The 27,469-nt window shown below is 39.6% G+C and overlaps 1 protein-coding gene across 1 annotated transcript; it reads right to left on the reverse strand.

The window, feature by feature from the left end:
• Positions 1 to 135: 135 nt before the first annotated feature.
• Positions 136 to 25,945, reverse strand: LOC104317815 (trifunctional purine biosynthetic protein adenosine-3-like). Its single transcript, XM_069785208.1, is given in 23 exon segments — positions 136 to 2,018; positions 2,020 to 2,235; positions 2,692 to 2,807; positions 4,018 to 4,159; positions 5,614 to 5,744; positions 6,077 to 6,217; positions 7,846 to 8,052; positions 9,366 to 9,518; positions 9,791 to 10,042; positions 10,618 to 10,816; positions 12,867 to 12,976; positions 13,714 to 13,808; positions 13,944 to 14,175; positions 16,286 to 16,454; positions 16,965 to 17,050; positions 18,233 to 18,320; positions 19,013 to 19,138; positions 19,962 to 20,021; positions 20,486 to 20,597; positions 22,193 to 22,367; positions 23,015 to 23,110; positions 23,908 to 24,056; positions 25,773 to 25,945. Coding segments are annotated over 22 exon segments (3,075 nt in total). The 5' UTR covers positions 24,053 to 24,056; positions 25,773 to 25,945; the 3' UTR covers positions 136 to 1,994.
• Positions 25,946 to 27,469: the final 1,524 nt, after the last annotated feature.

Here is a 27,469-nt window from a genome sequence, read left to right on the forward strand (position 1 = left end):
AGCTTGATGAAGACTCGGGTATTTTGCCATCTAAGGCTGATGACAAATGGGATTTAAGCACCTATCAGCATTTCTACAAATGCATAAAAAGAAATTTTATTGTGAACTAGATCTTTGGCTAGATGGCTTTGCTTCAATTACCACTCTGTAAAAAGAATTAAATAGATTCATAGACTATCACCACACCCAATCTCAGAGGGATCCCAGGAACGCAATTAGAGAAGGAGTTGTTCAATACCATAGTGATCACCTGGAGACCTATCAGAGCACAATAACTAGCACCCTATTCTCTTTTAACGTTTTATTTGTTGAGTTTGGAACGTTCAGTCATGCATGCTATGCAATTCAAATAATATACAACAGGAAGTTACTACACAGTTACAACAGACTGAAAGCAAACTAAGCAATGTGTTTATCATAAAAATTATCTATATATACCAAACATTTGTTAATCTTGCCTTGTTACAGTTCTTCCTGTTTCTCCCAGATCATGAAAAATACATGTTCCTTGCTCCAGTCATTGGAGTGCAAGAGACAAATACAGATTTCTGTACATAAATGGCAAAGCTTACAGGAGGGATCTGAATCTTTCTCCTCTCCTGAAACGCCACTAGCTACACATTAAAAAAAAAAAAAAAAAGAAAAATTTAGAGTTTCTAGCTGGAGCTGACTCATGTTCTCAAAGAGTCTGATACAGCCAAGAGCGAGATATACAGTATGCCCCTTACTAGTACAGTACAGGTAATACCAAAAGAAGAATATATTTTTTTCACTGCATCTAATGGCTGTTAGTGATCCCTCCTCTGGAAAATTCAGTTCTGGCTACTTCTGTTCTAGTTTGTTCAAGTAGCTTCTTAGCTAGCTTTCTTCCTCTGATTTGTTACTTGCATGCAAGTCATTATTCCAGCAGATATAAAAAAAAACTTCCACAGCAAAAGCCGTATTTGACAGCAGCGACTCCCTAGACCAAGCCAATCATTCAATCAACAAAGAAAACTGAGATTTTCCTGCTACTGCAAGTTAAGCTGAGGATGTCTTGTTCTGCTGATTTCAAAGATTAAGGAAGAAGAAATGCCTGAAATCCAGTGTTTCTAGTCCCTCTAATCAAATTTTCATCCCTCAAGATCAAAATGTTTTAATATGAAATTCTGGGAATGTCTATGCACCCCTCCCTTTCAAGGAGCAGGGGAAAGTGTCTACATGTATGTTCAGTATGCACTATTACATCATATTGACAATCTGTGAAAGGGAGTTTGTTTCATTGTGGTTTGCCTTCTGAAAGTTCCCTGCCTTTTTGGCCTTCAGATCTTCTGCTTGGCAGCTCACTAGACTGGCTCCCACAGAGGTGCATGTTTACATGTCCGCTTCTCCAGTGTACCGTGAGGCGCTCCCACAGTGGTGGGGATCGCAAGGATGAGGTCTTTGTAGGCTCCCACCTCCTCCCACAGAACTATACATTCGTCCCTAGTGCTCGTTCACTCCCAAATCCACACCGTGCCAGGCTGGGCCTCACTTCTGATCTGCCCCAACATGTCTGGCCTCTTGCATCCAACAGGAGCTGGTCACCCTCTTGCAGCAGCATGGTTCCTGTTTGTAGTTGCTTTGTGAAGCTCTTGGTGCTCTGCAATGTGATGCAGCCAATAAAAATTGATCCCTTGGAAGAATTAATTTCCCTCTGAAGCTAGACCACTTTTACAGCTGAAGCCCCCTCTTTGACTTGTAACACAGTACGTCCTTTACAGATGAAAAAACAGAACAAAAAGAAATTCAAAATCTGAAATGATAGCTTGGCTTCCACCGCCAATTTTGCAAAAGGAGTGTAACTAAAGCTGCAAGCTAAGGGAAAAGAATCACAGCTCAGAATGGAAACCTGTGACACTGATATGCCTACAAAGAGAAGCACATGGAGGGCAGGGAGGAGGAGGGAAAGATGAGCAGAGAGCAAGCCACTCATTAAACTGGCTACACCACATCATTTTCTTGAGGCTCCAGAGCTATGAGAGAGGATGTGCAGTCTCTCTTCTCTTCTTGAAGACCCAGACTTTGACTCTCTTGTTTCCAGTAGGTTTTACCATCGGCTCCTAACTGCACTGCTCCACTGGCCACCAGCTGCAGGGCGATGGGAAAAGCCCGACACTCGGCTTCTTTAACCCTTTCTGACAGTGTATCCTTGGTGTCGTCCACCTTCACAGATACTGGCTCCTGGTGGATCACTGCTTTTGGACTAGATTCCTCCTAAAATGTGGATATTAGGAGTCTTTTAGAAGAGGCTGGTGAACTGTCTCAGGAAGGCTATGGATGGGCAGAGAAAGTCTCATGAAAGATCTAGGCAAGCACATGTGTAGTTTTGTGCAGGAGGCTTAAAGTACATCTGGAGAGGCTTGCCACCTCCATTATGGGGACCTACATTACATCAGGGCATATAGTGGGAAGAGAGACATGGGCTAGAAGATTCAGAGTGTAGTTTGCTGAGAGCAGGAGAAACTGAAAATCCATAATATGAAGGAAGAAGATGGGACCTCAAGAAACTACAAATGCAATGTAACCCCCAGATCTTCCTGGTTTTACTGGTAACAATCCCAAGATTTCCACACATTCCTGTTACCTCTTCCTGTTTCTGCCTTCAGAAAGAAAAGAATAAAGCAAATTCCTTTTCATAACTTACTCAATGTTAGGCAAGAGGACACTTACCAGGACAAAATGAATGGTGCAGCCTGTGACTTTGAATCCACTTTGCAGGGCTTGCTGATGGGCATTTCCATCCTTGATTGGTGGGAAAAGTGATGGGGAAGCATTCAAAATTTTCCCTAGGCATCAGTGAGGGAGGAGAAAAAAACATCAATTTGAACTGAATTTCCTTTAAAAATAAAAGTGAGATGTGATTGTCAATTCAAAACAACAGCATTGAGCACCACTCAGGAGTTTAAATGGTCTCAACTGCAGTCAGAATGTAACAGGGCATGTTCAGATTCAGGTTAAAAAGCAAAACATACACATGGTGTTATGATCTCTAAGGAAATCCGAGGAAGCACTGCTCTTATCTGAGGAAACACTGCTCTTCCAGGAACACAGGTGATGGTGTGCAGGCTTTGGCAGTAGCCAGGCAAGCATGTTTCAGTTAAGGCCAAGGATCTCATTTGGTTTTGCGTCTGTGGATGGACAGACGGAGTGGTAAGTCTCTCCCCTCCCAGGTGACCAGCCCTCATGCTGCAGATGAGGGGCTTGGAAGCGGAGGATGTCAGACTGCAGCCTCATGCAGAGCCACCACACAGATGGAAGTGATTTTCATAGGAAACATCATTCCCAAAGGAACCTGTCCAAGTGCAATCTGCATAGTGAGTAACTTCTGAGCAAGGCCTCAGGAGCTAGCACTTGGTGCCCTGTGCCAGCAGGAAAGAGGAGTGTGTGTTCCAGGCTCCACTGGCCTGGAATGCGTCTAAAGAAACCTCTGCCCAACAGCAGAGTCACATTCACTCAGGGGTCTGTAACGGCTGTATTTCCAGCACACAGTACAGAGTAGTGCCATGCGGTGCAGCCCTCAGGGCAGCACAGGAGGGAGATGAACTGAGAAATCAGTCTCTCTCCCATTTTTTTCTGAGTGAGAACTGCAGGGAGTAAGTTCAGCACAACTCCCCAGCACAGCTCCTTGACAAATGACACAGTTGTTACACTACCCGTCCCCTACTGCAGACAGAACCAAACTCCTGCCTGCTTCACAGGCATTTCTCCTTCCCAGAAGGAAAGCACACAGACCAACTTCATGACCCTGATTTTGCCCCTCTGTTACTCCTTATGCCAGCACAAGGCATTTCTCTGACAATACACAGTCAGAATCCCAGCACAGTCCCACTGGCTGGAACGAATGAAGGCATAGGGCAGCCCCACTGATTTATGTGCAAACCTCAGTGTCAGCAAGGCTGAGAGAGATTTAACCAAAAGACGAAGAACTGACTGTGTAATTCTGGTGAGACCAAGCATCCATATTTTAATTTCTCTTCTACACGTATAATTTCTTACCTTTCCATTTTCTGAGAAAAGGACTGGACAAAATTCTCATAAATCCTGAAAGACATATTAGTTCAACAGCGAATTCTTCAAGAACTCGGTCAATCGTGCTGTCAAATTCAGAGCGACTCCCATATAACTTATGATCAATGACCTAAAATATTAAAACACATCAAAAGCCATATCAAGGAAATAACTTCATGTGAATGAGAGCAGCTACTTGGGCAGCAAAGAGAAAGCAAACCGTATTCATTCCAGGACAATCAAAGATTTAAGAAGCTATAAGTTGGTACATTATTCAGGACGTTTGTGATTTTTCACATTCATATAAACATTCCTGGGAATGCCCCAATCACTTGCTAGCTAACACTAGCTGTATCACACAGGATGCTTTCTAGGACGTGTAGAAAATCTGCACAAAAAGAAGCCAACTGTGAAAAGAGAAACAGGTGGGTAATGTGGTGTAGGGTGAAATAAGGGGGAACACATTGGAAGATACTGACGTCTTACTCCAGAACATCTAGCCAAAGACTAAAGTAAAAATAGTAATGAGTCATTGACAACATCACCACCAGTTAGTCTGTAGTGGCTTACTGAAAACCATGAACTTACCTAAAAAGACAACAAATTGGCCAGACATTCTGTGTAAGGGGAGGAGGAGTCAGGAACTTTTTTATTTCTACTCCACCTATCAGCCTCAGCTCCCAAGGTAAGTATTGATTCCTGACTCTGTTCATGAGGACATTAAAATAAGGAGCTAACAAAGCTGTCATGCTCTTGCCTATGAAAATGTGAATGAATAACGTAACTTTTTTTCTAGAGATGAGTCTTTATACCTCCAGTAAAAAAGTAATGTGAATCCAACTCAGCTGTTGAGGAAGCTTGCTGAAAACTTTATAATGCATAGAGCTTCTAAGTATTTATCTCCATCTGTGAATAGCTCTATGAACATGATAACTGCTCAAAATCATTTTATGTTAGAAGGAGATGTTCCTGATGGGCTGCATTTGAAATCCCAACTTGGTGAAAGTTTTCAGAAGCCATGTTCTGTACTTTGACAACTACGATGACATGATGGTAGGCCATTTCTATATTTTTTTTATATGAAACAAACCAGTGAAAGTTTCTGTAACACAGTGCTACTCTACTGACCACAGGCAGGAGAAAAGACTTGTATGGTACCACCGAAAGTGACTGAGCACAACATGAAACAAAGGTCTTTCTAAAAAGGGATGAGCCAAGGAGACAAAATGCGTATATGTTTTGCAGACCCTAAACTCTTACTGATTTCAGTTAAAACTTGAAGCTGCATGGGCTACAGTCTCAGACCAAATTATCAAAGCACTTGCAGTTTTAGTCCCTTCCTAACTCTGGACTGTAGCACTCGCTAAAGAGTGAAAGACTCACAGCCTCCAATGAGTACTGTCCATACAGCTTTCAGCTCTGCCTCTACTCATAACTTTGACAGCTTTGTGCTACATCCACTTATCCACAGTAAAAGTTTTAAACAAAAGTGAAACATAAATGCTTGCCAAGCATTTCATAAAAACCTATGGATTCAGTAGCTGTGAGTTGGTGATAAAAAGCAAAGGAAATGTGTGTCTTTACCCTGGTGGGAATTCCAGCCCGGGCTGCATTTCGTAGTTCTTCCACACCAGACTTATTGGAGATGACAAGGACAACTTGAGCACAACTGCCTGGCTCTTTTGCATAACTGATGAGCGCAGCAAGGTTTGTGCCTCAAATGAAGAGAGAGCAAACATTCATGAAATAATAGGTGAGCAGCTATGTCACTGAGAATTGGCTCTCAGTCACGTTTATCTAAAGAAAAATCTTGTTTTCAACAACTGCACAAATAGAAGAGGACTAAAGGAATTTGTGCACTAATAAACCTCATTTGTTAAGCAGTACAATACAACTTCTTGACTTCCAGTCAAAATGCAGCCTTGGTTTTAGAAGGCTCCATAGACTCTACTGAAAAAAAGGCAAGGTGGATGCACTTGTATCAGGGCTGAATTCAGCCTCTCCTTTGTGAGGACATTTCTTTGTGTGATGACAAATGAAAGCTCACCTGTTCCAGAGACGAGAACAGCTACTTTAACTTTGTTCTTTCTGGGTTGGTGTTGACTCTCACCAACAGTGTTATTCAGCAGATGCTGGGGGCTGCTCAGCTGCAGAGCTTCTAGAAGATTCTCGACTTCGATGTGAGAACCTCCTCCATATATGTGAGGAAAATGTTAAAACACCTTAGACTTTACTTTTCCATCCAAATTTACTTCGTATAGTTTATTAATCATAAGTTTCAATTATCAGCAATGAATTTATGCTAGCACTAACTGAACTACAAAAATGTGTACTAGTTGAACAAGCCATCTCACACTAGTTGTGCTGATCTCTTTTGTGTTACTTACTTGCAGAATTGTTTACAAAGGCCTACGTATGGCATGGTCTTTTCAAGGATTATCCCCATCATTAATACCTGTCTTCGTCTTTCTCTCATGTTGCAAAATTACACTAAAAACTATGTTGACAGAACTGAGGTTGCATTTTGGCTGCCCAAACTGCTCCCCAAGCTGTTTTTTCCCAGAGAGATTTTGGCTTACACCTTGCTGTATGTCAATCAGTGAACATACCAGAATGAAGACTTAACCATCACATATGACTATACACAGCTGTGGCCTATCCTCAATCTTTACACAGGATCCATGTGAGTAGGGGAGGGGTTGAAAAGGAGGTGGGATGATTACCATGATTGTGGTAAAATATAATCAATTAATGTTTGAGTCCTTATGGACAGTCAGGAGAGGGATTTATTCAAGTCTCAAGCAGGTACCTAGGTTAGACATTATTCAAGTAGTGCCACTCTGAAAACAAGACATTCACTTCTCACTATATTTGATAATGAAATCTAGATATGAGGGTGTCAAGTAGCCTCCAGCCTAGTGAAATGATAGGCAACAGATGTGAACTACACAAACTTTGCAATAGGGAGTCTCCTCAGTGCCTACTGTAGAAGATTTTAGAAAATTTAGGACTGTAAGACTGTTAGAAATTAATATAGAGTGGGTTAAGGTTATTAATGGCAACAGAGCTGCTCAACAGGCCATGAACAGCATCCTCAGCCTGCCCCCTTGTATAGCCCCAATTCAGGACCAGATTAAAACCCAGTCAAGCTAATTGGTAGAGACAGATCAAACAAAAGATGAAAAATCAGCAAGATACAGGTGCACAGCTGGGGAGTGAATAAAATATGTAGAACTTACAAAGATGAATGTGAAATGGAACAACCAGAGAGTTTTTTTCAGAATTGTGTAGGTACAAGACCTAAAGTAAAGGGGATGAGATGACTGACCCAAGATGGACTTCGAAACCCACAGGATGATGACCGGATGGAACAAAAGAAGAATTGATGAGATAAGATGATGATGAATGATAACGACATGGGAACCAAGATCAACTGGAAAATTACAAAGACTTTGGACTGGGATAATGGGTGGTAAAAAGGTATATAAGAATGAGAAATTTTTGGAAGGTTGCCATTCACTGTGGTGGTGGCCCAACTCTGAGTTGTTAATAAAGCAAACCTAGAGAAACCCATGACTGAAAACTCTTTAACACCTACACAACTGAGGACAACTGGTGCCTTGCAGGAGATGCTCAGCACTTCACAGAATCACACTCTAAAACAACTTACCCTGTATCAACTTAAAAATGAAATAGCACATCCTTAAGTGAAAACCCCTCTGAAGTGAGACAGATGAATCTGCTACACTTTGAATCAAACCATACTCTGTTTAATTTTTGTGAGTGTCTTCATTTCCCATTAGGACACCTGCTAACCTGTGTGACAAGGGGCAACAATCTTCCCAATCAGCCAAGCTTCCTCATGTCTCTGTATGTCCTTGAGAACATGCTGGGCCAGGTCCTTCTGCACGACCAAGACTGCACCAATCCCACAATTAAATGTCTGAGCCATCTCCTCCGCAGAGAGGTTTCCCTCTTTGCAAAACCAGCAGAATATTTCAGGAATCTTCCAACTGAGAGCATCTGAAAATGATTGAAATTTGTATATGGTCAGCACAAATGTTTGCTACCCATCTTTTATTACATACAATAACAGTGGTATATTACAAGCCCTGATAGAGACTAATTCTTGCTATTCTAAGAATACTGTCCAAGGAGGAAACTGACCCAACTTCCAGTCAGCTTTATAGGTACTGCTTAGCTAGAGGTTTCTAGCCATAATGTGTGGGAGCCAAGTCTTCTCTAGGCCTTCCAATGAGAACATGTATGAAATGATGGCGAATTAAAATGTATTCATCCCTCATCAGCCAGAAGGAAGAAGCTACAGGTGACTTACACCTCTTCTGTAAGAGATGAAGGAAGCATGGGACAAAACATCTTCTAGCTTTTTTGGACTACTTAGGCAGATCCTGGTTTTCTGTTTTAAAGAATCAATAATAAAAGTGTATACTTAGTTGTATTGATGGGCAGACTGGAACAGGGCTGAGTGTTCTACACATGGATGGGAACCACGGATGGGCTTTCACAGTGATCCTACTCACACAGGCATGGCCTTGGGTTGTCTGTGGAAAGCTTGATAGTGCAGACTTGCCATCTCAACTTCACTTTAGAAAACTAACAAACCCTTGGGCTTGTTAAGTTGTCTGTGGTTCCAGGCACTGGCAAGCAAGCTAGGCACCACCTTAGTAAGCTGGGTTTATTTCTTTCCTTTCTAATTTCATTCTAGAGAAATACAGACAGACATACAGACACCTTCCTTCCCACCTCGTCATCCCCACAATATTTTTGGACTCACATGAATATGGTTTTCTTTAGTATTTTGAGCTTTTGAACACTGCCCAATTTCAGCTTCAACAGAAGAAGTTCTACCTTACTTACAGATGTCAAATGCTAATCTGTCGTGGGGAAGCTACCACCTACTACAAAACTGCATTAAATGTGTGTGCACGTGTGCGCATGTACACATGTACTGTGGAGCAAATAATGCAAATTAATTCTCTCAACAAGCTTCACTGTTTGGTCAAAATGTTTAGTATGGAGAGGTGTCCTGCAGAACACACAATCTTCTTAAACACCTTTTGTCCTAGAGATGAGCTGCCTTCAAACTCTCCTTAAATTTGCCTGTCCAAAGAGACAGTGGTGCTCATCAGCTGATGCTTACTTGAAATAGAAATGCTTTTGGTAGGCTCTTTGGAAAAGCACTGACTTCAGGTCATTCAGTCTCCAACTATGTAGACACATAACATTTTTTAGTATCTCTACAACTGAAGCTGAAAAGTCAAGTCCCTGCTGTATATAAATTTTGTCAAACAGAAACAGTCATCTTTGATATTTACCTAGGACAGCACTGACGTGTTCTGGCAGGATTCTGGAGATGCCTTCCAGCAACCCCTCCTCAGCAATGAAGGCAAAAGCCTTCACATGCCCTGAGCGAAGGACAGGCAGCAAAGATGGACTGTACATTTTTGCTGGGGTCAGCAATGTATCTCCTGCAAACAGAAGTGTCAATTCAATCAATTTGTTTAAAAGATCGTTAGGTGTTTAGTGGGAATGCTTCTCTGAACAGGTTCCCCTCTGCTCTTTGTGGCAGACAACCTTGGAAAGCAGCAAAAAGTGCTGGCCCACTCTTCCAAAACTGTGGACACAAGCCCACATACCTACCCCAAAGACTGAAGTAAACAACCCTTGGCAGCACCTAGTTATGAAAATGTCTGAACACAATTCACTTGCAGGTTTGGTTTTGAGAAGAAAGATAATGTACCTAGAGTCTTGTCACCACAACTGCCAGGTGCTGGTGAGGAGTAATGTAAGGAGGACATTAAGAGAATCTTCCTTATGATGCTAAAGCCACGGCCATGAATCCCGGAAGAGGCCAGTCCAATAAGCACATCCTCCTCATCAGCTCTCTGCAGCCTCAAAAGCATCTGCCCTCGCTCCACTGCACCAACCACAAAGCCAGCCAGGTCATACTCTCCAGAAGAATACATGCCAGTCACCTCAGTCATCTCCCCACCTAAGTGGGGAGAGAAAGCAGTCAGCACTAGCTGTAAGTATGTTTTATTGTTAACTTTAAATCTATAGCATTTCCTAAAATAAGCAACATATCCAGGATAGCTGTAGAGACATGCAGCCTAAGAAGCACATTCAGATATATTTTTAAAATTCTTCTTGGTTTCTTACCTCACCTCAAGGTTTCAACAAAACAAAGCTTCATGAAGTTACTGAAAGAAGAAACTTTTTTTTTTCATGCTACTTATCTGGCACCTCCTTCCTATGACTGAGTATCAGAGAGGGAATGAAAACCTATTAACACTTCAAGAATGTGAGGCATTCAGTTTTGCTCTCCTTTGTACAAGGATAAATAAGCAAGAATTAGGATGCAAATGCATGAATAGTAAAAATTATCCCTCTGTGCTGAACCATTTTACAGATAAGGAAGAGTTTAAGCCCAAATGCTTGACTGTTTTCCACCAAACAGAAATCAACAGGTCTAATGCCACCATACTGCCTCTGCCTACAAAGTCTATTTCACTAGTAATCATTTCAACATCAGAATCTTCAAATCTCAAAGGAGAGGAGTGTTCATACCCAGGAAAGCACATCCTGCATTTCTGCAAGCTTCAGCTATTCCTTCTTTGATTGTTTCAGTCACTTCAACATCAAGTTTGCCACAGGTAAAATAACTGAGGAAGAAGAGAGGCTCTGCTCCTTGAGCCAGGATGTCATTGACACACATGGCAACCAGGTCCTGACCTATGGTGTCATGTCTTTTACATACTTGTGCAATCTGCAAAACATGGTCGGAACCAGCAGTGGTGACAAGAAATACGCAAAATTCAGACATTAATCAGTCGAAAAAGCAGAAATCTTCTTTTCCCTGAAAAGAATCAGTATAGAACATAGAGGCAGAAGATAACCTGGTGCATCATCCAGTTTAAATCAAGAAAACCAGCCCATTTTCTTACAGAGAAAAGAAAAATCTATTTTGTTTTTTGAAACATTAATTCAAATTCTAGCTCCAGCTACCCAGAAATTGTCATTTTGGGTTGTTTTTTTTGTTTGCTTTTTGGAATATTATGTCAAATCCAGAATAAGAGGTGTCTAAAAGCAATTACAAATTCCCAGGATATTCAACCTGTAGAACTTCCTACCAATTTCCAAAAATAAGAACAGATTGCTCCAACATTACTGTGTGTTCTGCTTTACTTTTGTCTACTAATTTCACTGGTGCAGTGAATCAATTTATTAGGTAGTTTTCTTCTTCTTCTTCTTCCCTCTACAGGGAAATGAGATTCTTCATTCCCACCCTCCCCAAGAAGTCTTTTGATCTCAGCTATCTCATGTCACAGACAAGAATGTGGGCCTGGTCTGTAGGCTCCCTTGAAAGACAGGTCTTTCACAAAACAATAATATTTCCCTCAGGAAGGCTGCTATTTGTTTTTTTTAAAGAAGTTAAAGGTGTTTGCATCCTACAAGTAATGAAACCTGATTCAGACATCATGGCTTCTATAAAGTGGTGACATTTACACTACTTTATTACAAGCAGGTGTTGCTACACTGTCAGGGATACAGCAGAGCAGTTCCGCTTGTGCCAACTGCTGATGTAGATGCACAGCACCAGCTCACACGGTGCAATTCATCTCTGTCACTTACCATTTCAGGGTCTGAAATGGGACAAAGACTGCATATATAGGGATAAATTTTCAAGGAAACTACCTTTTACTGACACAGGTCTATCAGTGTAGTTATACCAGGGCAGAAAAACTCAGTACAGAAAGATGGGCAAGGGAAAAACGCAGATAAATACTAATCACTAGCTTCAAAATGGTAACAGATTGGCACCTAAACAAACTCTGTGTTTGGATTACAAGCCTGATTTCTTTCACTGGCTGGTGGATTTAGAAGTGCTATGGAAACCAGTCATCCCATGTCCTTTGTTGCATTGTAACATCTCCCTCCCACTGATCTAGTAACAATTCGTATAGGCATTGGCCAACTTTTCTTGGCCAAAGAAGAGTCTTGGGAACAGTCTGTGTAAACACAGTTGGGAATGTCTCTCTGCCAAGCAGTTGGAACAAAGACTCACAAGAGCCAGCACCAATCACTTTTTCATGCTCAGGGGTGTCCAAGGATGTAAGCCTGCAAAAGACCTTCTGAATTATTATGTTCAGTCTCCTGCTGTTGCAGGTAGCCACACCATATCATGCTGTTACTAAAGGTATGAATAGCAACTTGAAACAAGTTAAGTGGCTGTGCTTGACCAGTGAAAGGCAGCTTCAGACCTCCACTCCTCTGATGACTGAAAGCCTTCTGATTCAATATATAACTATATTTCTGGCTCAACTTATCCTGTGTGTTCTTGTATAATTAGCATTCTTTATTTGCTTCTCTTCCCCATTAATGTTTATCCCCTCCATCCTTCTTTTCCCCAGTGCCCTAAGAGAGCTAATTATGCTACCTCTCTGCATACAATTTATTAAGCTATGTCTGACAGTTATCATTTCAACACTCCCCTGTACTCCTCTGAACTGATCTTTTTTGAAGCCAATGGACCCTCTATTTTATAGCAAAAGTTCTGGTTCTTAGTTCCTTAAGTGCTCCACTATATTTTTTAGTTTATTATCATTTCATCACAAAATATCCAGAGCCTCCACATTCTCAAGAACATATGCACAGGCCTTGCTCAAATGATCATCTACAAAATTCAAATGACCATTGCAGTGGACTTGAGATGTATTTATAATGCTCAGAAGGGTGCAGATAGTGCCATTGGTTGTGGCATTTAAAACAGTATTGGGAGATAACATAAGCTTTACTACAGTCAAGTTTCAAGTTACCTGCAGTTTAGGTCCAAGGCCTTTAGTTTGAGATACCAAGATAGGATCATCATAACCAGATGCTTTCAAGTCAAAGAAGCCAGCAAAGCCTCCTACTTCTGAATGACTGCCTGCCAAGTACAAATATGTCAAGGATCATTTTTAAGGGAAATAAAAAGACCCAACACAGTCACCAGGGCAAGTACTGCAAATTACGATTTCTTGGAGAAGACAGCAGTGTGTCCACTGACAGAAACATGCAGAGCTCTATGAAGCATGGACCCCAAAGTCACATATTTCATGGTGTTGTAAATAGATCTTTATTATTATGTATTTGTGACCTATGGATTGTGTATAGCAAAGGTTAAACTTTTTACCAAACTGTTAACAGCTCACCTTTTTTCTTTATGTAGCTACTTTATTCTAAGGGGAAAAAAATCAACAAGAAATTTTCCTCAGTAGATCACTGCTAAGACTAAAAGACATAGTCTGAAGAGCAAATAACAATTTCGGTGATGTAAGATACACCCTAATAAAATAACTGTTTGGATGTTGCACTCATATACAGCTGGTAGGATCACTTCTGTCCAGTGATGTACAAAACCATTCCATTAATCCAGGAGTTAATTCTGTTCACTAGACTAACCTTGAAAAAGTGCAATCATCTCCATGGTAAGCCAACTATTTTTTAATTAAGCAAAAGAGGAGTGATGAGAAAGAAATTAGCTTTCTTTCTTCATGGTGATCCCAGCCCAGCTTCTCAAGCTCAGTTTCAATGCCAAGAATGCATTGCTCACCTCCTGGGAAAAAAAAAAGTTCTGTTCCATTCAATATACTGAGGAAATTGAAAGATTCTTCCCAGTCTTACCTGATCTGGTACCACTTACAATTGATGTTTCCAGCTGATGAAACAAAACATCACTGGTTAAAGTTTCCACATATCTCTCTTTGTATATTAAACTCCTGCAGAGAGTAAAGGACATGCTAGCAGTGGTAGTGACATTTTCTGCATAGACCATCATTTATTACACAAATGAGAATAATAGATATAAAACTTTGGACTAGCATCTATTTCTGCTAGTGCCTTTGCTTACATACAGAGACTGTTTGAGAAGACGTATACCCCGATGGCCAATGTCCTTCCTGTAAGTGGCACCCTTGAAACGTATGACTGCTACACCCCTGTTGGCTTCTCCCAATGCTTTCATCAGGTCCTCCTTAACAGCAGTAATGGAGAGGACTCTGCCACCACTTGTCACCACTCTGCCATCCTTCAGTGTTGTGCCAGCATGGAACACCTGCAGCCCTAACTCTTTGGCTTGCAGCAGACCTACAAAAGCAAAAGGAATTCTCTGAGTATTTTAAATCACATACTGTGTTGGCAAAGCAGTGAAGATTGAAGCCCTTTCTTCAGTCAAGGGAGAACAACCATAAAGTTCCCACCTTATCTTTCTTCTGAAAAACAGCATTACCAGTGAAGGGTATCCCACTCCACTGGCCTTAAGACTCCCTTCTAAGATGTCCAGTAAGGACACAGATGACACAGGAACAGAAGTAAGGGATCCAGGAGCCACAACAGGACATACAACTACCCTGTGCCAAGGCAAAGCTGTGCTGTATATTGTAATTGTGAATAATTTGTGCAGGACTTTCCTGTATAAAAATCATGATTCATAGCAGTTTACTGCCTGGGTTCTCCCTGACATTAAACCATTAACACTAATGTCACCTCAGCACTACCCTAGCTATTCTGCTGTGCCCATTCCACACAATTCGCTACCACACTTGGAATCAATGCTCTACAAACACTTGCAGGTGGCTGCCCAATAGCTAAAACATATGACATTTTTTGTTCTTTTCATTTGTCTCCATGTATTTTCCTGTTAGAGGAAAGCAAAATTGTTCAGGGGTTTTTTAGATTCATATTCTGAGGAGAGGATAAGGGAAGAGGAGGAACTGCTGCCATCACCTGGAAAAAGCAAAACAAAACACAGTTTTCCCCTTGCTATTAGCTAGATTGATTTTATAAACAAGTAAAAAGGACCTTTGTACTTGCTGAACGTACAGTGTGTTACATTGCCACAGCACTGCCCTGACAAGGTCAAAGCTGAGCCCCAGCTGGCCTTGCTGCAATGGAAACCTAACTCCTTCCCATCACATTTTAAGGAATACTCCAGATTAAAATGTTTGTTAAGCCATTAAAATGTAGGAATCAATGTGAAAAATAGGAAAAAAAAACCCCCACACAAGTCCAGAGGTTGGAGTATAATAATAAAAGAATGAATTGAATTTCACTGTTTTTTTTGTGATTAACAAGCAGGGGTGTCATACCACCCCATTCCTAAAGATATGAATATCTACTTGAAAAAAGTTAAGTTCCTGAGTCTGACTAGTGAAAGGTAGCTCACTAGCAGAAGGATTTATTCAGTTATGTAGTTTGGATTTTTACAGTTACAGAAATGCAGAGTTCCCCAGAATATCACTGACAAAATAAATACAGTGAGGGAACTGCAAGAGGAGGGTGGGTGAGGAGAACAGGACAGCAGAAATCTTGACAAGGTAAAAAGCAATATAACATGACCTTCTCCCTGTGTCATGTAGGGTAACTGGAGTTCTGACAAAAATAAGGTGGCCTTGATACAAGATCAGTTGTCTGGGTTGCTTTACACAAGGCATAGTGTTGGACTGGCAAGGCAGTAGCTGAGGGGACAGGAAATAGTTCTGCAACAGCTCCCTCTGTTTTTAAATATTTAAAAAATCTTAATGAGATATTAAACCACAACAATTTTAACACAGAAAATGAATATTGATCTAAAGCCCACATGCCCACCTTTTCCAAAACCCCTTCAAGCCCTATGAAGAAGAGGTCCTTATTAGTATTACACAGCAATGACCCTGCTGGCTGACACAAGGGAAGGAACCACACTGATGGTGGAGGTATGCACTGCTCCTATTTTAAAGGCCGTAGGTCCTCAAGTCTCACCCTTATCACCTGGTCAGGCATTAGCTAAGATAATACAACCTCCTGGCAAGGGAGCAAAGCTAGGAAAAAGCAGTCATGTGCTGACAACATCACGGTCCACGTTTCCAGCACAGTTTGTGGAAGTACTCCAGGTGGACACACCAGAGTTGTTCCAGGAGTATGTAATTCCCCATCATCATCTTATCTCAGCAACCAGCTACAGCCAGAGCTTTATAGAATGATGTAACTTTAAACATTTAGCCCCTATGCTACTTTGGACAGGCATACACTTTAGTTAAAAGATCTTTCTGAGCAGCTATCCCTTCCACAAGGACCAGGAGTGACAGATGAATAGGACCCTCTGATAGAGTGTGAGGGGTGGGACGGAGACCTGTACACATCTCTGGGAGAAGAGGTAAATGCAGACCTACTGAAGTACTATGCTGAAATTAAATGGTAAACAACCTCCTGCAGTTACCTGTTACCTCCATGCCTTTGTCATAGTCTCCGGGGTATCCTGGACTTGCCATGACCACACACACAGCTGTACTATTTTCTGACCAGGCTGGCATGAAGCTGCAGAGTTTGCCATCAATAGTTGCTTGAATCACTTCATAAAAGTCATTTTTAAGCAGTGGCAGAATTACCTGCAGAAAATTTTCGTAGTGATAGAAGTTAATTTTTATTTTGCTGACTTGCTGAAATTCAACTTAGGGAAAATTCAATTAATAGAATAAAATCTGTACCTGCCAAACTGAAAATACTGTATTTCCCTATGCCAGCAGATTTGGAAACTATAGGTAAGCATTAATTTGCAGCATCTTTTTGCAACAGTCATAAATTTACAAACATGAGATGTGAGATTATGTAGAAGGAACATGAATTTAGGCCCCTCCCATTCTGCTTCTATCCAGAAAAATAAAATCTGAGGAACAGTTCTTTAATTTAAAGTCTTTAACCAATAATTTACAGAAGCTGACTAGACAAAATTTTAAGTTACCTCGTACATTGTCTAAGACATTCACATTCAGATCTGCACGTTCAGGGGAAGGAAGACATAAATCCAAATATAGCATGCAAATTTCCCTAGAGGTAAGCCAGAACAGTCAGAGGTAAAAGAATGAAGCATATTTAAGTTTCCGGTATCTTTCACTCACCTGGCACTGAGGGTCACCAAACTGACATTTAAAGTTTAAAATTTTCACACCGTCTTTGGTAAGCATTAAACCTGTTTGCAGCACACCTGAACAGAAAGAACACAGCCAAGCAAATTAATTTAAAGGTTTATTTTTCAAGAACTCCTTTAAATGCAACACAGTATTTTGGAATGTGGGACGCATTTCTACAAATCATAAGGAATTAGGAGCAAGGATTCTGCAAGCACTTATATGCAAGTCATAATAATTCCACAATAACCAACAAAGTGGCAAGCAGCAACCTCCGGAATATTGCATCACATTTTAGACTAAATACAACAGAAAGCAACCCCTCTGCATCAGAAAATTGAGTTCTGTTTCCTGCTACAGCTCTCTAAATGCAGGCATTCAGAGATCAGAAGGAACTGACAGGATGAAAAAACCAGTTCTCATAAAACCTCATTCAGTATGCAGACCTTGCAATTTTCTTACCATTAAGTGCACTGTTGTTATGTATAAATACAGATGTATAACTCTGTATTTCAGGCAAAAATACCAAACCAAAATTCACTACTGCTACTAACAAACAAAAACTTATTGAAGTTGGTATTGGGTAATTTCTCCTGCAATTCACATATACGGATATGGTGATCTAAAGCAGGCCTTTCATTGTATGATCAGAAAACCAATCCCCAGAGAATAACAAGTGTTAAATTTTAAAACCCACAAAGCATCAGCTCCTCCATCATTATCATGAAAATGTTCAACACCCACTACATTCTTACTGCGGATTTGGGCATTGTAAAAAAGTTACCGAATAGCAGAGAATACATCACAGACTGGAACCCAACTTTTTACATGTACGTGATCTCGACAGCCTTCAGTACCAAAAGCAGCCATTGGCATTAAGTGACAGCTGTGAGCATCACCTTCCTTTTCAAAAACAGCCTTAAGACAAAGATCTTAAGAAAACTTAGGTTGCTGTATATAGGAGTGAACACTACAATTGAACTTAAGTATATATTATACCCTGAACTACAAAGACTCTGTTTGCAACTTTTAATAAAAAATATTTAATAAAGTACGGTATGTTTTATGGAGAAAAGACAAAAGTTCTTCTCTCCAAAGCAGGAGCTATAAACCAAACCAGCGAGGCTTAATACTGCATGAAAAATTAACAACTTTTTTTTTTTTTTTTAAACAAATATTTGGAATTCAAAAGCAATCTTTAACAATGAAACTAACCTTGATATGACTTTACCTTGTTTTTCAGTTGAATACTTACTTACCTACATATGCTGTTCCTTCTTGCCGCATACTGTCAACAACATGTTGAAGGACAGCATCGTTGATTTTCTCTAGAAGAACTTCTGGAACCTAACGATCAACATCAAACTGATTGAGACAGTGATGACATTTGCTGGACTAGCTCATAGGACCTGGAAGGACTGGGGTAAGTAAATGCCTCAGCTATGTTTTCCGCTCTCCCACCCCCAACCACTGTACTCCTTCCATTAGGGTGCTGCTGCCTTAAGGGCAGATACACTGATCCTTTGCATCCCAAGACTTTTTGTTTGGTTCTTTCTTTAGAAGGCCATTTTTAAGGAGTTTTGAGACACTGGCAACCTGGCCTGTACACAGCAAGATTGTTTCTGTACTTATAAAAAAACCACACTAATAATGTACTTGAGCAGCATATTTAGAACAATGCAGTCAGCTTTAAGAATCAACAACAAATCCAAGGTTATATTCAAGACACAAAGACTCCAGGCATGCGGGGAATTTTGCAGGGACATTTCAAGTGATGCTAATAGGAGCAGAGAAACACCAAGTTTAGGAATAATGGAAAAGGTAAAAGAGAGACCATTCTTCAGAACACTGGCTCATTAAATCCTAAAGAATGACTACTAAAGTTTGAGCCCTGTATTGTGCTTACACAAGCAAAGCATCAATGAATTCCAGAAGAAATCTGGCCTATGTGATAAAAAACAAGATTGGGCCCTAAAGGAGATATATTAACCACAGATGTGATCAGCCTTATTGCAGGCTGAGGAGGAGGACTGCTATACCTGAGGAACCGGGCAATAGGCTCCCATCCCTCCAGTGTTTGGACCCTGGTCACCATCCAATAATCGTTTGTGGGCCTGGGCTGGGGGCATTGAGGCAACAGTGACACCATCCGTGAAGCACAAACACTGTTAAGAGATGCACACAACATAGAAACAGTGACAATGTCCCGTCCTAGGGGAAGTTAACACTGCTGGTCACAGGCTGAGGCTCAGTTCTGCCAGTAGAATTTAGGAATCAAAGATAGAAAGCAACAGGATCCACTTATTCTGCTGCAAGCCCACTGATCTGAAGGATTGAGCTTACTTTCTCAATTTTAAATAATCAGGAGAAATGGTGGCCCTCATAACAATTCCTCTCTGATAAATTAGATCTTGACCTATCAGTCACATGGACATATGCTTACCTTAAGTCATGTGAATAGTCTTCATTGACTTGACAGAATTACTTATATGTTTGAAGTTAAATCTGTGTGTTTGCAGATCTGGGGCCTGTATGAGTATGAGGTATTCTCAGTGCAGGACAAACCTGCACAAAGAACTTGTTTTCAGTTTTCATGTGGCATAGAATATGCATGCTTAAGTTTTATCCTGCCACTGAGTAGTAATCCATGGTAAGGAAAGTGCTAAAATAGGCACTAAACTTTAGCACAAAATTATTGACGTAACAACAATTTCCAAGACAAAGTCCATACAAACATGTTTTAGGTCACCTTAGGAAAAAAAGGTCATTTTCCACCTAAATTGATCACCATAATTGCAATTTTATGGCTAATGTAGAAGAAAATTCTACTGACAACATATATTGATTAGAATGACATCAAATTGCTTAGATTGCATATTTATTTATGTAAGTGCAAATAAAACAAAAAAACTATTTAAAACAATAAACTTGTGTTTATGCATAGAGCATAGCAATAACACTGAAGAATAAAAGTACATAACCACATACAGAAAGTTCTTCCCCTTGAAGAAGTTCTTCAATAACAACCATCTCTCCAAACATTCTGTCCTGTACAAAAAAAAATTCCTCAGTTAGCAAATATGACTTCTACTGGCTAAATTCTCTCTTTATTTTCTTTTAACAGAAACAACAATGTATATGAAAAGTACCAGCTTGCTTGAATTCTGGTATGTTGAGCAAAGCCAATAGAATCTCATTTGGAGATAAGGAAGAGACACTGAAATATAACTTATCAGACCCCAGGAGCCAACAAAAAATGAAAAAGTTGGAGGGGCTGGGCAACGGGACTCAGTGCTGGAACAAGAGTTCAGTCACAAACTCTACAAAGCCTGCTCACTGGTGACTATCTGGAGCAAACATGAGGAATTTGAGAATTATACCCAGAGAAACTCCTTAGTCAAATGGGCAAGTTTCTCCTGAAAATACTTGCTTCCTGTGGCTGAATTTACAAACTCACAGGCTACAGAACATCAAGAACTGGATTCCCACTGATTAATTAAAGATTTATCCACCTGCATAATCTCTTGGACAGCTCTGCAGGCTTCCTCTTTGCTGGCTGCAATAGTCACTTCTTTTCTAGCAGCAGGGCCCCTTGCCCGTACAACTCGTGCAGGAAAGTCTGTGCTTTAAATGAAAGCAAAAGTGAGATTCAGGCATCCCTACTGCATCCAGTGAAATTATAATTTTTAAGCTGTACACCTCTCATATCCTTCCTTTTTTTCTAAATGGTTGAAGAATAACACATCAGAAAAACACATTCCTTCCTAGCCCATCCTGTCATGGAGGTGAATGGGCATTTACAGCCCTCAGCACAGGACTGTGAACCAGAAATCCATTAATTCTCTTGTTGGTTCTGACACCAACTCAATGTATATCCTTGGACAAGTCACTGAACTTTAACAACATGCAGTTTTTTCCTCTTTTCCCTGAGTTGTGTTACTATTTTATTCCTGTCATAGGCTTGGAAAGATGAACTTATTGATGAACACCAGATTACAGTACATAATGCTATAAACCACTATGGAAGTTCTGTTTAGGGTTGTAAGGTTAAGGCTAAGTTAGGTCTTGCACATAAAAGATATGTTAGAACTAGTGTATTAACACTGTATCCCCAGAATTGCTCCACTTACTCTTAAACACAAATTAAATCTAGAATCAAAAAAAGAGAACAGTGTAACATCAACATAGTTTTAACTACACTTTATCCATTCACCTCTCTCCAGCTTGTGGACAGTCAAATAAAAATGTTCCTTTTGAAGCACTGATTCTACACACTACTAGCCTGTTTTCTGAAACAACATCTCATTCCTCCTTTCCACATTATGATTTATATTAGGATAAATCTCAACCCTAGATTTATACAAGCAGCCAAAGTAGGCTCACACAAAGCTCCCTTTCTCCACATCGCAGTGTGCTGACCTGAGATACATTTTTCCTTCTTGAGTCTTATGCATGCTTACAGACATACAAGTTGTTGGCCTGTTTCTCTACATGGCAGTATTACAGACTAAATGCTGTTACAGAGCAAAGTCAGTGAAAAGGTTGTTTTTATTTAAAAAAAAAAAAAGTTCCACTAGATTGTACCACATGTAGCATGTGACAGCAAAGACAAGAAGTCCGTGAAACCAACAGACAGCCACAGACCAGTGTAGCTGAACACAGCAGCTGCTGTGAGACTGGACCAAAATAGACACAGTGGTAAGTTACTCTCCTAAAGGATCCCCAATGAATTCAGAGGCATTACCACTCAAAGCAATTGCAGAGATATGCAGTTACAATTCTCTCTCCATTTAAGAGAGAAGCTGTGTAGCCTTGAAGAAATAAAAGTATCCTCCTTAAGTTATGAGTATTTGAGCAGTACCTCCCAAATCACTCCACAGATAGCATTTTGCTGATATCTGTCTGTGTAGAAATGATTCTTACCCTTACAGAAATATTTGTTGAAACATTTTTCTGTCACACTTTTTTTGTCTTTTAAATGGCTAACTAGCATCCTGAAGAAGCTGATCAAAGGGAAGAAGAGCTGTGATCTGTGAACAGAAAAATCAACCTGTTTAAATTCCCTGCACCTTCACCATCTGTCTCTAATTACAAAATGAATTCATTCAGTAGCTACTTGAGAAGAACAATAGTTGAAAAGTTACCAAGTTCTAGGTAACTATCGTGGGCCAAACACACAGATAACTTGACAGAGGAGTTTCCAGTATCAAAATATTTACCTGATAATAAACCTACAAGCTTCCTGGGGATTGTTGAAGGCTTTCCATCTTGCTGTTGGGATCCCATGTCGATCCAGAAAGGCTTTGGCAAAACTGGTGTTGGATGCTAGCTGGGCTGCTTTTGCAGATGGTCCAAAACACCTAACTCCTGCTGCTCTCAAGTCATCAACAATCCCTAATTATCAAAGATAACAAAAGAAGCAAGTTGTGTCTTTGGAAACATCAAGTCATTTTGACAAAAGGAAAATGACATAACCATTCCGGCACTCTGTTACACTTTTCCTTGTCTCAAACAGCTATCTCATCCTTAAAATAAGGTTCTGCATACCTAACGACCTGTTTCATCATTTAGTTTTAAGGGGTCTTTAGCTCTTTACATTACTAAGCACTGTCACAGTTACTACCCCATGACTACTGTTAGGACTGTCTGGTACTTCTGTTCACTATTTAAGACATGGAGAACTTACTGTACCACATTACAATAAATGCACATGATGGTCTGGGTATGGTTGCATACAGCAAGAATGTTAGGGCTATTGCAAGAAAATTCTTTATAAAAAGGGAAGCAGAGCAGAAGACACAGGTGTACTTATAACCATTACTGATTCTTGATCCTGCATGATTTCCTCTGCTGATTTCTAACATACAAAAAGCAGCATACAGCTATGAAGCCAAATATTTTCAGTGACTACAATTTACATTTACAAGATAATCCAAATTTTCTTGCTCTTCAGTTTAATTAAATCAGTGTGTGTCCTAAGAGCCAAAAGAGGTAATTTTAAAGCAGAATTCAAGGTGCTGGTTAGTTTATTTCAGCCTTACCAGCTGCCAAAAGAGCTTCTTGTCCAACTAACACAAGTCCAATGTTATGATCTTTGCAGAACTGGGTAACAATAGTGTGATTACTCACTAACACAGCTGAAAAGGAAAAGGAAATATATTAAGTTACCACTGTAAAGCCTAAATAAGAGATGGGAGATGAGAATGTCATTGTTCCATCTCCCTAATAAGTATGATTAAAATAATGAAACAGCCTATGAAGGGCACAGTAAAACAAACAATATAATAGTAAGAGTCCAGAAGGAACAGTGAGCATTTCCAATTTGCACTACTGGTTTTTATACACATCTGCTAACTTCTTAAATGTATTTTATTTGATGTATGTAATCAGTATAAACTTTTAAAAGCTGCCTGTCATAACAGAATAAAAACTTTAAAAAATAAAACTGTAAGTTCACAAAGAAACTCGGATTCAACACCTGAGCAAAGATTTACTCAGTGCCAGTACATGATGTGGCTAAATTTAGCTGAGCAGCCTGGGCAGACACCAGTGAAGTTTCTATCCAGAAGTTAATAACTTTGAGCCTTCTATTCCTCTGTTAAGTTTCACTGAAATTGGTCAGTGAATTCAAGCATAACAGTGGGAGGAAAGAGATGAGGTGTAGAAATACACAGTCTCATATAAGCCTCACTATCTTAACAAGCTAGGCTAAAAATAGATATAGTACGATATTTTACTAGGCAGTTCTAAAATTCAGAAACAAAACATACAGAAAAAATAAATATGTGCCTTAAATAATTTGTGGTACCAGTAAAAGAAAAGAGTAATTGCTATCTCCTACCAACTCAGTGCAAATGTGGTCAGTTTTGTTTCTGTTCCAAAACCCGTATTACTGATTGCTTGGCACAATAATTTATTCTTCCCCCCTTTTTACCTGAATTTGAAATTTTTCCATCATCAGCTGTTCCTGCATTTCCTGGAGCAACAAAAACATGTTTTACATGTGGAGACTGGGCCAACTTCCAGGCAAGCGCATGCTCTCTCCCTCCACTGCCAATCACAAGCACCCGATCAGCCATTAACCTGTGCAAACCAAGAATCATCATATATAGTACTATCCATTTATTTCACAAACCCATGTAAAAATAAGCAAATATATACAAATTATATATCTCACTTATAATTGGTAAGTAATATCAATCCAGTCTGTATTAGAAAGGTATCTGTAAGACATCTGAATAAAGTGAATGTACCAGTAGTGTCACTGGATGGATGCATCATTCACATTTGGTTTAAATACTGACAACAGTGAAATCACTGAGAATTTTTTCCACTTGTTTCAGCATAGTCAAGACTTCCTCTCTTAAGTATCCAGGATGAAATAATCTTGTCATGACTAGGTCTCATCAAGTCCTTTGCACAACTACACAGGACAGGACCAAAAGTTTCATACAAATGCTCTAGGTGACTTACCAGATAAATATATTTCAAACTGAATACTGTGGTCAATCTAGGAACTTTTATGAATGTAAACATCCTCAGTAATAAATGGCAAAGACAGTTTTCAGAACAGATTTTATACTTTGACAATTACTAAGAGGGCAACTTCAGTAGAACAGCATGCTCAATAAAAGAACAACTGTTAATTTCACTAGCACACTGACATTTAAAACAGTTTCTCAATAATATTTCTAGGCAAATTAGTTTTGATTTATTTCAGAAATATTATCATACTCAATGTAGGTCACATCTGCAAACTTAATTTTTCCATATGTGCTGAATGTGGACAAATGTCAGAAAGAAAAAACACCCCAGAACATGACCTTTAAGGAAGATGCTAATGGCATAATCCAGTCCTTACAGAGAAAATAGATAATAAATTAAAGATACCATAAAACACCAGCTTTGCAAGCAACATGTCAGCAGTCTTTTCCCAAGAAATCATAGCCATTGGTTTGAGTTCATTACATAGCTTCCAAAGGCAAACAGAAGCTAAATGGTGACACTGAGATACAATATTTCAGAAAAGATGTTCATAGAACTGTGATAAATCAATAATCATGTTTAAAGTTCCCAAGGCAGTATTAAGATGTCCTAACCTTGTATCAACAAAATAAAATTTAACTATATTTTCATAATTATTAAATTGTCCAAGTACAATGTAAGTAGCCTGTCCCTGAGGACTACAGACCATTGTGAATTATGCAAGAGACTAATTTTAAGTTTTCAGTATTGTGCTCTAGGCATATAAACACAGAACATATGTTTAATGCTCTATCAATCACCAAACAGATTTCCTTGCAAAAGACTTTTCTAAGTCTTTATACTGTGTATGTCAAACTTTGTCTTCCCTTTTGTCACTACTTGACAAATAATTCTGGAATCACTAGGAAGTTGCTGTGAACTTAAAAGTAAAGGGTTACAACGGCTCTATCTCTAACAAAGGCATCAACATGCTCTCTACAAAGCTTCATTAGGCACTACAGTCCAACTGTTATTAATAAAAAGCAAAGTGTTTTTAAAAACAAAATTTTTTTTTCCTTAAATGTAATTTCACAATTGACTGAGGTTTTCTAAGGCAGAATAAATTAAAGTTACTGACTAGGAAGAGAGTGAAACCAAGCAGTGCCTCCTACCCTGTGGAAAAAATGCACATTTCCATTCCACGTCATAGTGAGGACACTAAAGACATTTTTTGCAAAACAATTCAAAAGCGTGGTGGATAAAAGCTGGTAAGACAGTTGGTCCTAGAGGAAAGACTGTAGAGAGGGACATCGCACTTGAATCATCTTCTCTTACCGTGTCAGACCGCGCTGTTTGTCCACACAAAAGGCTGAGGAGTCTTTCAGACAGATTCGAGTTCTTCCTTCACCTCCTGCTTCAGATCCAAATGATTTCTGATCTCCTAAAGCCAAGGATAAGGGTGAGAGGGTGAAAGAAGCAGACAGACCTGCATGCTGTCCTGCCCCCTTTTATCCTCCTATGTAATGGGAGGATCCCCAGCAGGCTCCCCTTAATGCCACCCGCCCTTAAAAACAGGCCTTAGCAGTGTGGACCATTTTCCTCTCGTTCCATTTTTCCTTAGCTCACAACAAAAACAACTCCTCCCCACCAGTCCTACAATGTTAATAGTATCAAACCTAGGAAAAGAAAAAAAAAAGCAGCTATGATGTGGTATCAAAAGCTGAGATCATTGCTCGGTTCCCATGTTAAGAGCAATTTTATATCCTCTGACAAATAAAGAATCTCAAAGGCTACTTGTAAAAATAAAACATAGCTTTCATGGTCTACAGCTAAACAGAAACACTCCAGTTAAAACCTGCACACTAACTCCCACAGATCTGTTCTTTGTAATGGAACGTATCCTTAGATGTATATATAAAGGTTATTTTAATATCTAGCACACATTTGAATTGTGTTTCCCTTAATTACTACCCTTTTTACCTTTTGGGGAACTTTAATACAAGCAGTGCCAGAGATACAATGTATATAAGTGTTATTTTATTCTCCACTGGTTCCTACACCACCCTCTTCACCAGCCTAATCCTTTCATGATAGTATCTGAAATCCTTTGGTTAATGTTTGGCAAGCTTGCAATGCTGGCATTCCCTACTGAAAACAAAATTAACTTATCCCAACATAGCACTGAACAGTATCTCTGTGTCTTAAAGTCAGGCAATGCAAAATAAAAAAACACAGTAATAGAAACACAAGCCATCCCTTTTACACCACTAAAACAATTTTTAAAGGAAATCTGCAAAGTTTGTTTAAAACTTCTATAGAATTAATGGCTTGTGTACTGTTGAACAGATGTACTAGAACCTCCCAGTTTAAGGAGATATGCCTGATACAATAGCCTTAAGCATCACTTACCGAGTATATGTAGATTTCCTTCCTCAGATTTGCAAACTCACAGTTCTACATTTTCTACCCGCGACTGAACAGCAAACCACCACAAGGAAAGAATAATCCTATTTCTTATAGAATGATAAAATTTCTCTCTCTTTTGCAACAGTTTTTGGAATTTTTTCTTCTAGCCTGGAGACTGTGACAATTTAAGTCAGAAACAGAACTCGTGCAGCCCTGAAACGTCTCTCTGCTATATGACTGGCCAGAAGAAGATAATTTAAACTTGCATTCATTCCAGCGGGTCAATTTGTATTGCAATTATTTGACCAAATTGTTTTCTTAGGTGATGAAGTGAATATGCACAGAGAAAGACAATAGACTCAGAAACTTCCAATATCAAAATCTGACTTTTACAGAAAGCAAATTTGAAATTAAAAAAATATAGAAAACCATTGCCTAATGAATAGAAGAGAAAGTCTCTCTGAAACAATGTATTTTAGTGTTGTTTATTCACCAAGATAGCATACTGGCAAAGCTGCAGCAGGATGAGCCGTCAGAGTACGATAGCGGAGGCTGTAAAACAAAGCAAATTTCTCTATGTGGTTGTTGCTTCCTTTCAGATGTCAATGCCACCTTTTCACTGGCTG

Source organism: Haliaeetus albicilla, chromosome 6, assembly GCF_947461875.1.
Source record: "Haliaeetus albicilla chromosome 6, bHalAlb1.1, whole genome shotgun sequence".
NCBI lineage: Eukaryota > Metazoa > Chordata > Aves > Accipitriformes > Accipitridae > Haliaeetus > Haliaeetus albicilla.